Source organism: Myotis yumanensis, unplaced genomic scaffold (assembly GCF_028538775.1).
Source record: "Myotis yumanensis isolate MYYU_CA2020_CCGP unplaced genomic scaffold, mMyoYum1.0.hap1 SCAF_2, whole genome shotgun sequence".
NCBI lineage: Eukaryota > Metazoa > Chordata > Mammalia > Chiroptera > Vespertilionidae > Myotis > Myotis yumanensis.
In genome coordinates, this window is record NW_027223753.1 from 39,787,574 (window position 1) to 39,802,707 (window position 15,134).

At 37.3% G+C, this 15,134-nt stretch overlaps 2 protein-coding genes across 5 annotated transcripts in view; one reads left to right on the top strand and one right to left on the bottom strand.

Annotated features, from left to right (window-relative positions):
• PRKAA2 (protein kinase AMP-activated catalytic subunit alpha 2) overlaps positions 1-15,134 on the top strand; it is a 99,758-nt gene that overhangs the window by 57,694 nt on the left and 26,930 nt on the right. Inside the window, exon 9 of one of the 2 annotated variants that reach the window (XM_070405217.1) lies at positions 4,109-4,166. The exons of the other annotated variant lie outside the window; for it this stretch is intronic. Within the exon in view, the coding sequence (XP_070261318.1) occupies positions 4,109-4,131 (23 nt within the window). The 3' untranslated portion in view covers positions 4,132-4,166. Of the gene's footprint in view, positions 1-4,108; positions 4,167-15,134 lie in introns of those variants that run through there. 2 annotated transcript variants of the gene reach the window in all.
• Positions 6,536-15,134, bottom strand: part of FYB2 (FYN binding protein 2) — a 93,952-nt gene continuing 85,353 nt past the window's right edge. For 2 of the 3 annotated variants that reach the window (XM_070405214.1, XM_070405213.1), the window contains exons 16-20: positions 13,253-13,339; positions 10,280-10,367; positions 7,631-7,787; positions 7,506-7,539; positions 6,536-7,168 (exon numbers count right to left, since the gene is read on the bottom strand). In XM_070405214.1, coding sequence (XP_070261315.1) covers positions 7,147-7,168; positions 7,506-7,539; positions 7,631-7,787; positions 10,280-10,367; positions 13,253-13,339 — 388 coding nt within the window. In that variant the 3' untranslated portion in view covers positions 6,536-7,146. Of the gene's footprint in view, positions 7,169-7,505; positions 7,540-7,630; positions 7,788-10,279; positions 10,368-13,252; positions 13,340-15,134 lie in introns of those variants that run through there. The other variant, XR_011470238.1, reaches the window with a different exon arrangement.

Below are 15,134 nucleotides of genomic sequence, written 5' to 3' on the forward strand. Positions count from 1 at the left end.
TTTTTTATAGATATCTTTGCTACTGATAGAATGAGTATCTTGATTTTAGGTAAGTCTTATGGGGTAAGAATATAGTAGTAAAAATGTTTTAAGACCACAGTTTCACAAATTATGATATTCTTAAGTGACTTTTAAAATTTATTGAAAACAGTGAATATTCAATTATCAAATTTGTCTTTTGTTGCAACAAATATTCAGAACTTAAAATGTTGGCTGAAGCTGCCTTAAATGTACTGAAATATAGCTTTCTCAAGACTGTTCACAAATTTATGGTTGTATAATGTTTTGAGTATTTAATGTAAAATTGTAATAGAACTGTAAATTCTAAGCATAGTAAATTTAATAATGTTTTAGGATGAATGCTTGAATTCTTTATCATGTATACTTAACTATTATATAGTGAATTTCAAGTGCAAAAAATAAAACTTAAAGTTGACAGCCATTAGGCTATGTCCTTGACAATCATAAGAAAATGTAAGATTGGATATTAATTATTAAGTTTTTTCCCAAGAACACACTGCACTCATTCTTTCTTAGCCCATCTTTGAAAAAGAAAACAAAACAAAACACTTCATAGGCTGATATATTCAATTTTTGAAGCACTTGATTACATAGCTATTAAAAAAAATTTTTAGCTGTTCAAATTGAGATCACTTTTTGTAATTTGTTTCAGGGAGAAAAAGAAAAGAGACCAGCCTCGCAGTGCTTTTGTATTTTAATAACTATAGATTCAAATTTCAGTTTTGTTATGAAACTTTTGTGAGTATTCAGTGACCAGTGGGAAGGATTTGTCTTCCAGTAAACCACGAGGTAAAGAGGTCTTCTTGAATCACACAGCATTTCATAGTTACAGGTTCACCCTGTTACTATGTGCACTGTACAAACTCATAAGAGAAAAGCAGCATATCTGATTGCTTTATAAGCTTTTGTTCACAAAATCAAATTAAACTCTCTGGTTAATTTGAATGCTGTTTTTGTTTCTGTTCAATTATTAAATTAATATTCTGCATGTCAGGTAATGGTTACAGAGAAAGCTGTTGTAGAAAAAGATTGTGACTCCTTGGAGACTTCATACAATTGTTGTCTTCTTTGTTATATGTAGTAGTCCTAATTTTAGCCATTGTATTAGTTTTCTATTGCTGCCATACCAGATTACACAAACTTAGTGGCTTAATGCATTTTTAAAATTATTGAGGTAACATTGGTTAATAACATAACTTTCAGGTGTACAATTCGATGTCTGTATACACTATGGTATGCTCACCACCAGAAGTCTAGTGTCTATTTGTCACCATATATTTGACACCCTTTTTGCCCTCACTGCACCCTACTTTCCTCTTTGGTAACCACCAACTTGTCTGTATTTATGAGATTGTTTTTTTTTGTTTGTTTTGTTCATTCATCTTTTGTTTTATATTTTTATCTTTATTTTATATTTCATAAGTGAAATATGGTTTTTGTCCTTTTCTGACTTATTTCATTTAGCATAATACACTCAAGATCCATCCATGTTGTTGCAAATGTGTTAATTTTTCCAATCCATAAACACAATACTTTTTCATATCTTTTTTTATGACTGAGTAGTATTCTAGTGTGTGTGTGTATAGATATATATATGTAGATATATATCACACAATGTAATTATAATATATTATAATCTTTTACAATTATAATTATATATACACACACAGTTTCTTTATCCATTCATCCATTGATGGACACTTAGGTTGTTGTAAATAATGCTGCAATGAACATAGAGGTACATATATCTTTTCTAATTAGTGTTTTCATATTCTTTGGATAAATACCCAGAAGACAAATTGTTAGATCATATGGTAGTTTTATTCTTATTTTTTTGAGACCCTCTATACTGCTTTCCACAGTGGCTGCACCAATTTACATGGCTACCAACAGTATACAAGAGTTCCCTTTTCTCCACATCCTCTCCAACAGTTGTTTTTGTTTTTTTTGTTTTTTTTAAAATATATTTTATTGATTTTTTTTACAGAGAGGAAGGAAGAGAGATAGTTAGAAACATCGATGAGAGAGAAACATCGATCAGTTGCCTCCTGCACATCTCCTACTGGGGATGTGCCCACAACCCAGGTACATGCCCTTGACCGGAATCGAACCTGGGACCCTTCAGTCCGCAGGCCAATGCTCAATCCACTGAACCAAACCGGTTTCGGCTGTTATTTGGTTTTTTAAATTTGTTTTTGATAACAGCTTTTTAACAGGTGTGAAGTGATAACTCATTGTGGTTTTGATTTGCATTTCCCTAGTGATTAGTGATGTTGAACATCTTTGCATGTGCCTGTTGGCCATCTGTATGTCTTCCTTGGAAAAGTGTCAATTTAGATGCTCTGCTCATTTGTTAATCTGGTTGTTTCTTTAATTATTGTTGTTGAGTTCTTTATATATTTTGGCTATTAACCCCATGTTAGAAATATCATTTGCAAATATCTTCTCCTATTCAAGAGGTTGCCTTTATTTTTTGTTGGTTTCCTTTGATGTGCAGAAGGCTTTTAGTTTGATGTAGACCTATTAATTGTTGTTTTTGTTCCTCTTAATTTGGGAGTCAAATTCACGAAAACACTACTAAGACCAATGTCAAGAAGCTTACTGCTTATGTTTTATTCTATGTATTTTATTGTACAGGTCCTACATTCAAGTCTTTAATGCACTTTGAGTTAATTTTCGCGTATGGTGTAGTTTCATTCTTTTGCATGTGACTTTAGTTTTCCCAAATCATATTTTGAAGAGACTTTTCTACTGTGTATTTTTGGTTCTTTTATTGTAAATTAATTTTCCATATATGTGTGGGTTTATATCTGGGCTCTCAGTTCTGTTCCATTGGTCCATGTATCTGTTTTTCCGCCAATACCATACTGTTTTAGTAACTATAGCTTTGTAGTTTGAAATTGGGGAGTGTGATACCTCTAGTTTTTCCCAGGATTACTTTGGCTATTTGGGATCTTTTGTGGTTCTATACAAAGTTTAGGATTTTTTTTTGTTTCTTTGAAAAATGCCATTGGAAGTTTGAGAAGGGACTGCAGTAAATCTGTAGATTGCTTTAGTTAAAATAGACATTTTAATTGTGTTAATTCTTCCAATCCATAAACACAGAATACCTTTTCATTTCTTTGTGTCTTCTACAATTTCTTTCAACAATGTCTCCTAGTTTTCCCAGTATTTCACCTCTTTTGCTAAATTTATTCCTGGGTATTTTATTCTTTGTCTTGCGGTTGTTTCCTTCATTTCTCTTTCTGTTAGTTATTGATAGTTCATTTTAGTATATAGAAACACAGGAGATAAAAGTATGGCTACACCTGCTTACTTCTGGATGCCATTTGCTTGAGGTATAATCTTCCACCCCTTTACTTTGAGCCTGTGTGTGTCTTTGGTGCTGCGTTGAGTTTCTTCATGACTGCTATTTTGAATTCTCTGTCATTTAGATACAGTCTACCATGACTTTGAATTTGGTTTCTAGAGAACTGTCGTTTTCTTTTTGTGATACCATGTTATCTTGGTTGTTCATGGTGTTTGATGTGTTGTTCCTCCTCTGGAGCAGTTAAGTAGTGAACACATTTCCTGTTTAGGTACCATTTTGATTTTAATAATTCAGCAGGTTGATAATTAGAGATCTTATTTTCCAATAGGAGGTGCTATAATGTGTCTCAGTTTTATCTTACGCACTACTTGTGTCTTTCTGCTCTCTGGTGCCCGGTGCTGTTGGCATCATTGTGATGGTGGAGTGGAGGGCACCACTGCGGTTGTGGAAGTTGCTGCTTGGGGGATAAGGGTGGTGGGTGCCCCTATGTCCGGGTTGCCGGAGTCTTGGGTCACCACTACCATGTCAGGGGGAGTGGCTCATTTGCAGCTTCTAGAGCCATTATTATTCTCTGGACCATGGCTCCCTTCATCTTCAAAGCCAGCAATAGGGGGCTAATGGCTCATGGCTCAGAGGTCTTCTGCCTCTTCTTCCACTACTTCTCTGGCTGGCTCTTCTAAGGGCCTATGCAATTAAATAGGGCTCACCTGGATAATCTCCCCATTTTAAAGTCAGCAGCCTTAATTTTATCTATAATGTCATGTAACATATTTACAGGTATAGTGCCAGCCAGGGCGTGAAGATCATGGAGGCCACCGTTCTGCTTACAACAGCCACAGAACAGGAAGGGAACAGCCTAGAAGATCTCAGGTAACAAAACTTTATACTAATAGCCACTGAGACTAGAAAACAAGCAATGCAGATGGGATCCTATGTACTACCAGTAATGGTAACTATCCATATTTATACTAGTATACCTAAAAGTAACTTTTTGGAAAACACTGTACTTTAGTCCTCATTAATGACACATCAAAGTCAAGACAGACCAGATTTCAGTTTGCTTTTCCAAACTTAGAAGAAGGAATTTGTATTGATTAGTAAAAATGCTTTTCCTTTATTTCCTAAATTCCACGGGTAGTGCATGCTTACTGTGGGAAATTTGAAAAGTACAGGATATTTGAAGAAGAGGAAAAAAAATCATCCTAACCCTGTTACCCAGAAACAACTACGTCTTAGGGATTTGCCATTAAATATTCTTCTTTTCCTCTCTTCCTATTCTTCCCTTACAATCTGTGTTCTAAAAGTTCTGAAGGTGTGCAAGAGAGGGCCCAGTCAGCAGAATGCTAGGTCATCTTGGAAAACCATGTGTTTCACAGAAGTCTCAGGAAGAAGGGAAGGTTTTGTCAGTGCATGTTAACAGGTGGCTGGTGACTTGGCCAATAAATGGATTTGTGTGGGCCAGTGTGAGTCTCTGTTAGGGTCAAGTACATTTGTATGGTTTTTATCTGACAGAATGTTATATTTACTGATATGTTTTCATGCAGAATTAAAAGTAAAATAGAGACATGACATTACTGAAGTCTTAGTTATGATGAGTTATGATGTTTACATTAGAAAATCTTATAGATCAATAGAGTGAGAAATTTAGGTATGATTTAAGTAATGGAAGAAATGTGGCTGACAGTGAAATAGAAACAATCACATTGATTATGGATTAGAGGCAATTATTTTTCCTAAAAATATAGTTCATATCGACAAATAGTAATGAGGTACTAGTTTATGTTAAATCAAATGGTTTATACTTTAAAAACATAGGAAAATGTTCAGTTTTATCCTGTTAAATACAGGCATCCCAAATATATGTATACACATTTTAACAGCTGATAGCACAATTTTGAAAATGAAATTATTTTCATAAACACTGCCTTTATAATTATTCAAAGGTTATATATACATTTTTTTGGGGGGGCACCCTATATATCTATGTAAAAGTACTTACATCCCAGCCATTTTTTTTTCAAGTCTTAAGATTTGAATTTCAAAACACATTTTTTGTTTTCAACATCTTCCAACCTCAAAAAAGGCCAGGTACTGAAATAACAGCACTTATACAGTATTCTGTATTAAAGATTTTAGGACACTTATTTATATTATTACATTGCAGCCTGACAACAACCCCTGTGAAGTATATAAGGTGAGTGTTGTTAGCTGTTTTACTAATGAGAAAATTGAGACTTTGAGCTGAGACATGGAATTAGAACAAAAGGTCATGTGAGGAGATGGGACAAATCCATCTCAGTTAAAACTTAGTCCTGTTGCCACTGCAGAATTATTGCATGAAAGGTCTCTGCTCTGCATAGCCCTGTCTTCTTTTTCACTTACCTCCTTACCCACTGTAACAGGTCTGGCCCGAGGTGTGGGAGAGGGCTGTGGTTGCCCTGCCTCTCACTGAGTAGGTACATTTAGTTTAGGGGATCCAAGCAGAAATATATTTCCAATTTGGGTACCATCCAAGAAATCTTGGAGTCATTCCCTAATTCTTCCTCTTACCTTTGTAATATCTCTAGTGAGGCTCCTGCCCTATATATTTTTATTGCTGTCTTATGGTCAAATGCTCTTTTGCCTAGAATATTGCAAAAGCACTTAGTCTCTCCTCTCTCTAATATATCACCCATATTGCTGGGGTTGTTTTTTTCTTTTCTCTCTAAACATCTGGCATTGCCTTCCTGTTTAAGACCTTTGAGTAAGCACTCTGTCATATTCTAGCCCCAACTTACCCCATTCCAGCTCTTGCCATGTCCCTTCAATTTCTTCCTGGTCACCAGATAGTGTGGATTTTCTATCTCTGCCTCGTCTAGCAAATACATGTGTGGTTAAAGGCCAAGCTTCAGTGTTGCCCTTCTTACTCTTTGACACATTTCATTCATACCTATTTCCCTCTCTAAACACTGTAATACTTTTGATTCTTGTCTCTAGAATAAGCTCAGCCTTTATTGGCAAGTGCTATTTGGAACTTGAAAAAAGGAAATAATAAAAGAACCTAGAAGCTTACGAAATAATCTCACAGTATATAAAGGATGTGGCCATGGAGTAAATTCACACCCTGGAACGCTAGAATCACCCTGCTTAACAGACAGTGTACATCATTTGAAATACAGAATGTTATTAACAGCTTACTTTTCATTACTTTCATATAAATTTTATTATTTAAATAAGTGTTCAGGCATAGACAAAATATTACTTATTTTTTGGACAACAGGGTATTTTAAACCAATACAGCATATATTTTCTTTAAGTATATTGGGTGGATTTTCAGTATACTATTTCCAAAAGAAACCCATTTTGAGTCTGATTTTGTGGCAAAGCAGAACACTTATACCTTGAGCTGTAATTGTACTTTGAGTATAAAATGGTCGCACTGTTATTTTAGAATTAAATTACACCCATTTTAAATGTACAGCATCTTTTAGAACATTACAAACACTTGTGTACTCATATGGGAAGCACACTAACCATCTGTACAACTGACTAGGTAGTGCCATAGGCATGATTGCTAACTTCAGATGTGGCTCATTGAGTAAGTGCTCAAATGCTAGCACACACTTTCCCATTCTCTGAGCCAGCAGTAAAATAGACATGGAAAGATAACCTTTTGGGACTAAAATCAACTAAATGTGGAGGATTTGTTTGTTTTCTCTTCTGAGTTCCTAACGAACGTTTCCACCATCTCATTTTGACATGTAAACTGATGGGAGCAGGACCGGTATCTCAGACCTGGTTCTCACTTGTGCATGGTACACTGGATGTGGATCTTCCTAAGGTGAACAACCTTGAGGCCTAAGAAAAAATAGAAATATATTTTGAAATGTAGATGGTGGAGTAATGAGCAGGAGATTTCTGGGGCATTTCTTACCCCGTTTAATATTTGTATGCTCCTTTGAAATGTTTATGATTATGCTCTGTAGAGCTGTATAACACACTCAGGAGGCAATAATAGACAACAATAAAGTCTCTTACAAAGTAATCCTTATAGAATAGGGCGTCACATATCTAATTTTCAGATGTGTTCCTGAATTGTAAATAAATTGAGTAGTATTTCCTTGAAATGAATGTATACAACAATGTGTTAAGTGCTTAGAATTCATTATTTGAAGTACAAAATCAAACCACTTACTTGAAATCTAGATGTTCAATTAGCACATATCCATCTATAGAAACAAAAATCTAAGTTATAGAGAGAATGCTTTGAGATTTTTTTTAAAACAGTGAAATTTTGGGGGCAATGAGCCAGTAACTTACATTTGCCTTTAGAATTGCGGCATATCACTAGATTTTCTTCAGTGACATCAATGACGTCCAGTTCTTCTCCAGGGGTTATTGGCAAATCAAAGATCCCATTTCTTGAATTCCTGGAACATGCCACTGCTGTGTTGATGACAGTAATCTCTTTATCATACTGGAATGAGAAATCACTAATCAGACTGTGCTTGCATCATTTTCCTTTCATTATAATAAAATCAATGGAGGAAGTAATATAGTAGTAACCACAATATAAACTCAAGATGCTAGATATTAATTTGTTAAGGGAATAGAAAATAATAGCAAAACAATCATTGAAAGGAACTTTATTTAAGGAAATAATGGTAAAATGCCACAATCTTATATTTGCTTGGTAAGATCGCATTTTCATTATTTTCACATCCATTATCTAATTGTGCTTGAATGCATTCTGGTGAATGAGAACGCTGTAAGATAGGGTATACATTAAATACTGTGGATAGTAATGTTAATTGTTCCAAACCCAGGAAAGGAGATGTTTACAAAAAAGGGTGGAGGTGGGAGAGAAAACTCTTAGAATTTATAATGTTCTTACATACTCTCCACCTTTCCCCTCTGGGTGGATTTATATATTTCTATATATAGCTAAAATAGTAAGAATAGGTGTGGGGGCAATTCCCACTCTCCTTCTGTGGTCAAAGTCAGGGATTTGTGGGGAAAAAAAACCCCCAAAAACCTGATTGATATTGGTTGAGCAATTCAATATCTGACCTTAGGGGTAACTAGCTGGCCTATACATTTATAGTTACATCACCTAAGTACTGAGATCCCTTGACTGAAAAAAAAGAGAAATGTTCCAGAATATATAGCTTATATTGACAGGTGTCACTTTACCAAATTTGGGTGGCCAAACTTCTCCCTTTGCTCAGGACAGTGTTTATTTACAGATACTTATTATTTAAGATGAGGTACGCCTCCTTCCACTCTCAAAGTCTCCTGAATTTGGATGATGAATTGTAAGATCACCCTACACCAAGTGGGATCTGATCCAAAAGACAGATTTGTATTATAGAGTAATGGCTTCTTAAGTGATTTCTTACCCTTTCTAGGCCATTGTTCACTGTGAGTACACAGTGATTTCCTAAAACGCAAATCAGATTAGGTCACCACTCTTCATTGCTTTCAGGATCAGAGTAACATTTCTTAGCTTGATACTCAAGGTCCTTTGCACATTGTCATTCCCATGCCCCCATTTCTGTCTCTTTTATTGAAGCCACATCAAGCTTTATGATAATCCTGAATATACCACATACCTTTCATATTTCCATGCCATTGCTCATGCTGTTTTCTCTGCCTGGATTACCTTTTTTTTTTTCCTCTTAACCACCCTGCATGAAGACTTTCATCACTGCTCTGTATAATTTATTGTTTTAATTGCATCTTGTATATACTCCTGTTACAGCATTATAATACACATTTGTCCTATAAAATGAGAGTGTAAGGTAGTTTTATTCATCCTGTACCTTCAATGCCTGGCACAAATAGTTTATTATTTGAGCTGAATAAAAGTTATTGAAATGGAATACATTTTTTTCTGATGGGATATCAAGGAAGGCTACCATAGGTAATGAGGATGGATGGGATTATACACATGGAAAATGGAATTTCTGTCCCATCCGAGTTCAAGTACAGTGTGTGTGTGTGTGTGTGTGTGTGTGTGTGTGTGTGTGGTGGGTTGGGGGGGGATCACTAGATGGGATGTCTGGGGTTTTTTCAACAAGAAATTTTACTGATTTTTCAACTAGTCAAATAACATGACAATTTGCAGGAGACAGTTTCATGCCACAGTTAAATAGTATGAAACTGTCTATAGCAAACTCATGTGTCTTCATGACATGAGAAGTTGTATATGCCACTTTACAAAGCCTTAAACTTTACCCACTTGGTAATGAGGAACTTTTGAAAGTTTTTAGGCAGAGACATAACTTGGACAAATTTTATGAGCAGGATGCACACTCCGTCTCTCTCAGTCCAGCGACTGGCACATGGGAGGTGTTCAGTAAGTTCCTAAGTTAATAAATTCTTACTGTGGTCATATATAAAGCCAGAAGGTAGAATCGTTCAATTCGTTTGGAATTATGGGAAAATGCCCATGGACTCTGTGACAGGGCAAGAGGCCAGGAGCTGCAGAGGCTTCACCCACTTCTTCACGGTTCATGTATTTGTTCAGTGTCTCACTCATTCACTGAGCAGTATGTCATCAGTTTATGTTGGGAGCTGGGGAGCAAATCTGAGTGAGACAAAATCTCTCCTTCAAAAGGGACTTGAGAGTTTTAGTTCCCAATGGGCGTGTGTGCACAGGTTATAACACCGTTGATCTGTGTAACAGGTGTGTGTGTAATGTGTGTGCTGAGGGAGTGACTTTTGGAGGAATTGGGCAAGAGTGGGTGACATCTGGACTGAGCACCTTAGGATTTTTTCCCGGCAGAGGAAGTAGCATATACAAAGGCATGATAATACAAGAATGCATCAAGAAAACATAAAAATACCAGCTTTTTAGTCAGAAATCATGTCTGAATCAGGCAGGGGTGCAACATCCTGTCAGAATCTTTATAAACAGAAGTTTCTAGCCTGTAATGTTGTTGTTTTTACCTTTAGAGGAGAACATACCTCAAATCTTTCTCTAAAAAGTTTTTCTCTTTCCATTCTCTTTTCTAAGTTTTGCTTCTTGGTTCTGAAGAAATTTCTAGGCGATAGACTGGCAAGAAAAATGCAGGCAGGATTGAATGTACTATCCTATATAATAAAAGGGTAATAGGCAAATCGAACGGCAGAACAACCAGTTGCTATGATGCACACTGACCACCAGGGGGCAGATGCTCAACAGAGGAGCTGCCTGCCCCCTGATGGTCAGTGCCCTCCCACAGGGGGAGCACTGCTCAGCTACAAGCCAGGCTGACGGCTGGCGAGTGCAGCGGCCCGCCTCCGCAGCAGCGCTAAGGATATCTGACTGCGGCTTAGGCCCGCTCCTGTGGACATCCCCCGAGGGCTCCCGGACTGTGAAAGGGTGCAGGCCAGGCTGAGTGACTCACACACCCCCCCGAGTACACGAATGTCATGCACCGGGCCTCTAGTATACTAGTAAAACTCTTAAGTTTCTAAATTTATAAAGTGGTCCTATTTCAGTAAAAATTTAGGATTTTTTTTGTTTATAATTTTATATATGTTTTATACACAAACCATAGCAGATTGTCAAAACAACTGAACCAAACAATACCAGTTCTTTCCCCCTGCAATTAACCATTTTTATTTGACAGAAAGATAACTTTGAATAACATCTAATTGGTTATAAACAATTTGCCCTAGCCGGTTTGGCTCAGTGGATAGAGTGTCAGCCTGCAGACTGAAGGGTCCCAGGTTCAATTCCAGTCAAGGGCACATGCCTGAGTTGCAGGCTTGATCCCCAGTAGGGGGAGTGCAGGAAATAGCCAATCAATGAGTCTCTCTCATCATTGATGTTTCTATCTCTTTCTCCCTCTCCTTCCTCTCTGAAATCAATAAAATGTATTAAAACAAAAAAAGAAAAACAATTTAAGTTACATGAGAAATTTCTCTGAATCAGATTCTCTGAAACAAGAAACTTACATAACATTATAAATATTCCCACTCATCCTCAGATTAATGGAAACCAATTAGAATAAATGGCTCACATACTGTGGTTTTCCAAGTCTTGAAACCTAATTGGGGAATCAATCAGAGACCTCTCCAGTTTGCTGAATGATTACGGAGAAAACAGAATTAAGAAAATAAAGCAAGATGCCACCAAATGTATGCAACAATTTCAGGACATAAAAGTGGATAGCCCTACAGTAGAGGCTGACTATGCTTTTACTTCCTTTTCCTCCCTCCTGCTCTTCATTTGGGGGTTGGTGCTGCATTTTAGTTGTTTAATGTACTGACAGAGGGAAACAGGTTCTACCAGTTTTATTCAGAAGCATTACTTATATGTTCCATTCCACAGTCACTGCCATGTTTTAGGCAATGGCAGTTCTCATCTGATATTCAAGGTTCTTTGCACACTGTCATTCCCATGCCCTCTCTTGTCTTTCCTTCTGCGAATCTACCTGCAGACCTGTCTTCAGTCATCTTTCTAAAATCTAATTGAGCGCCTCACTCTCTTGCTTAAAAACTTTGAATCTGTCTTTACTGCCTCAGAGATGAAGTCCTAGTCCCATGGTACACAGGGCACTTTAGAATCTGGCCACAGTCTGCCTTCCAGCTGCCCTGTTCCTGCTACATGCAAAGTCCACGTGGGGCATCTTACAGGTGGGCTATCCTACCCAGGACTTTAGACCTGCCACATCCTTCCCAGTGTCTTTGAAAATGTGCCATCTTACATTAATAAAGGGAGAGTGAAAAGATTGTACTAATATAGAAAGCATTTTTTATTGGTAGAATAAATTGGTAGAAATTATTTTAAAAAAGAGTCAGGAGCACATGGAAATTGATACATCCATCTACAGGAGTAATGATAATCTCAACATACTGCATTTAAAAATTTACCACATTTTCAAATTTACTCAGTTGAGAATAAAAACTATTATATCAGTTTGTTGTAAGAATTAAAAAAAGCACTAGAAAACAGTTTCCTAAAAAGACTTACATGCAGTCATTAAAATACTAAGAAGCTGTCTGTGGGGGGTGGGCAGTAAGAAATTCTATTTCCTCTCTTGGAATTCTGTTTTGCTATGCTATGAAGTTGAAGGTGGGAAGTGCTTTCTAGTCTGTGAATATGTCTTTCCTACTTGGGAAAAATAAATTACATCAAGTCTAAACCCAAAGAAAATAAATATAAAGGAAGGGTCATTGTATGCTGTCCTCTGAGTTTAAGTTTGGCATAGGCTAATGTCTTATTTCTTTTGGGGTGCCCCTTGTAGGACTTTTCTAGACAGGTTTCCCAATGCAGACAGACCACACAGTGTTCCCAGCATAATGACTATTTAGACAAGGATTTCCCGAAGACATTGGTTAAACAGTGGGCCTCAGAGCTGCCCCATCTCCTAGTAACTGAGGTGAAGGCTAGGGCACTGAGCACCAAGTCACCACCCAAGACAGTGAAAAACATTGCCTCCCCCTAAGCCCACCGAATCCAACTGGGAGCTTGAATCACATGAGGGAAGGTTAGATTTTGAATTGATTAAACAGTCTTTTGTAAATTAACACTAATGTAGACATAACTAGAATTATATTGTGTTTTAGGGAAGTCAGTCTTATGACACCGAGTTTCATATATGTTCAGACTGGTATATTATGTAAGGTTTGTCTTATAGGGGGAAAATCTTTTCAGCCTTAAAGAAGACTGGAAGGTTTTCATTGTTTGATAAGGGCTGGTTTGAAATCTTTCCTCACTTCCCATTCACCAAAAGCAGAGACGATGCAGATAAATGTGTGCTGCTCTTTACATTTTCATATTCTGTGTCTCTTCTAATCCCCTCAACTGTACCATCATTTAGGTGTGGCAGTTCTCATTGTGCAGATGAAGAACCTGAAAATCCAATGTCCTGACTGCCTAAGTGTATGCAGCTGGGGAGAGGAATAGCCTGGAGTGGAGAAGCTGTAAAGTAGGCACACCTGTGCACTTACCTTTCTGATCCTTGAGCATCTTTCTTTTCTTTTTCCCCCTTTGGCTTAAAAAACTTGGGCTTCCAAGTTTTTACTTTAACTTCATCCCTGAAGAGAAAAATATTTTTGAGCAAGTCAATCAAGATGGAACTAAAACAGTTATGGAACCATCCGTACTTTCTGGGTAATTGTTTTACAAAAAATATTTAAAAGTTATCTAGAAGTATATTTTGATTCTATGGCAACCTCAGATAGCAGATATTTTAGGTTTTGCAAGGCCTAACACCTCTGGGGTAACCACTTAATTGGGCCAGTGTGACCGTATTTACAACAAACAAGTGGCCAGTTATATTTAGCCCACAGACCACAGAGAGCTGACCTGTGGCAATCCACATTGGAAACCAGCAGCAAGCGATCAACCGGCTTATAATCATACTTTCTCTCCTTTCTGAGCCTCAGTTTCTGTGCCTCTACTAGTAAAACGTGAATAATAACATTAATTTCCATGATGAGAAAAAACTAATCCAACTAGTGCTTAGCATTAGCAGGGAAGGAATCAGGGAGGGAGGGGGTATTGTAGAAAGAACTGACACTTTCTGAGAACCTATGTGCCAAGCCTTATGCTTTTACACATGTTAACTGACTTGTCACAGTAAGCATCCATTAAAGCCGTCATTCATAAAGGGTTACAGAGGAGGAAATAGTGATCAGAGAATATCATGGTCACGGAAATAGTGGCTTTGAACCCAGGTGCCTTTGCCTCAAGTCTATGGCATACCTGCTGCTTCAAAACGTGTTTTGTGTTTTTTTTTCCTTTCTGGTATGACAAAATTACCAGCATCTCCATCATTGTTATGAGCAGAACAGGACCCTGCTCCATCAACCATCTGGTATCTGCACATCTGAACTTTAAATAACTCTTCATCCGGTAAATTAGAAGCACAGGGTATTATGTCACAGGAATCTTGGAGATTTTCAGAGACCTTGTGTCACCCTTCCCTTCAGATTATGGTCACAGGTGTCCAACAGCATGTCAAGGACTCAGCATTTGACCGGCTAGGGAGATGCAGCTTAGAAAGTCTTTTAAGAAGCCTTCCAGGACTTGTGGAGGGAGCTCCAACCCTCTCCTCTCAACATCTGTTGCCTTTGAAGTCTACAACATGGAGCTCAGTAATCACTGCTTTCTGTCTAATGGCCAGTTGTTTCATCTCTCCACTTCAGGTTCCCAGAAAATGGGATCCAACCATATATTCCAGTGTGTCTATGCCAGGCATACAGCGATGCTCGGTGAAAATGGGCATGGCTGTTTGGAAGGGGCTACAACTGTGAGGGCAGGGAAGGGGCAAGGCAAATGCCTACTTAAAAGCTTATTTTCTTTACTGATTATAAAGCAATATATTCTGAGTATTTAAATAACGAAGCAGAAGTAGAAAAGAGACAATATAAGCATTATCTGACCTTTCAAGGACATCTAAGTTTCCTTCCAAACATTTTCCAAACCCTTTCAGAAACTGAATGGAGATCAATCCAATACATACAATTTTTCATTCTGCTATTTTTCAGTTGTCATAGTGCAAACATTTCTCCATGTCATTGAAAACTATTTAGTATATATTTAATACATATGTTAATGTTTATATAGAGTACTATACTATAACCCAGGGGTCCTCAAACTTTTTAAACAGGGGGCCAGTTCACTGTCCCTCAGACCATTGGAGGGCCAGACTATAGTTTAAAAAAAACTATGAACAAATTCCTATGCACACTGCACATATCTTATTTTGAAGTAAAAAAACAAAACGGGAACAAATACAATATTTGTATTTGCATGTGGCCCGCTGGCCGTAGTTTGAGGACCCCTGCTATAATCTATATATATAAAAGCCTAAGCGACAGGCCGACT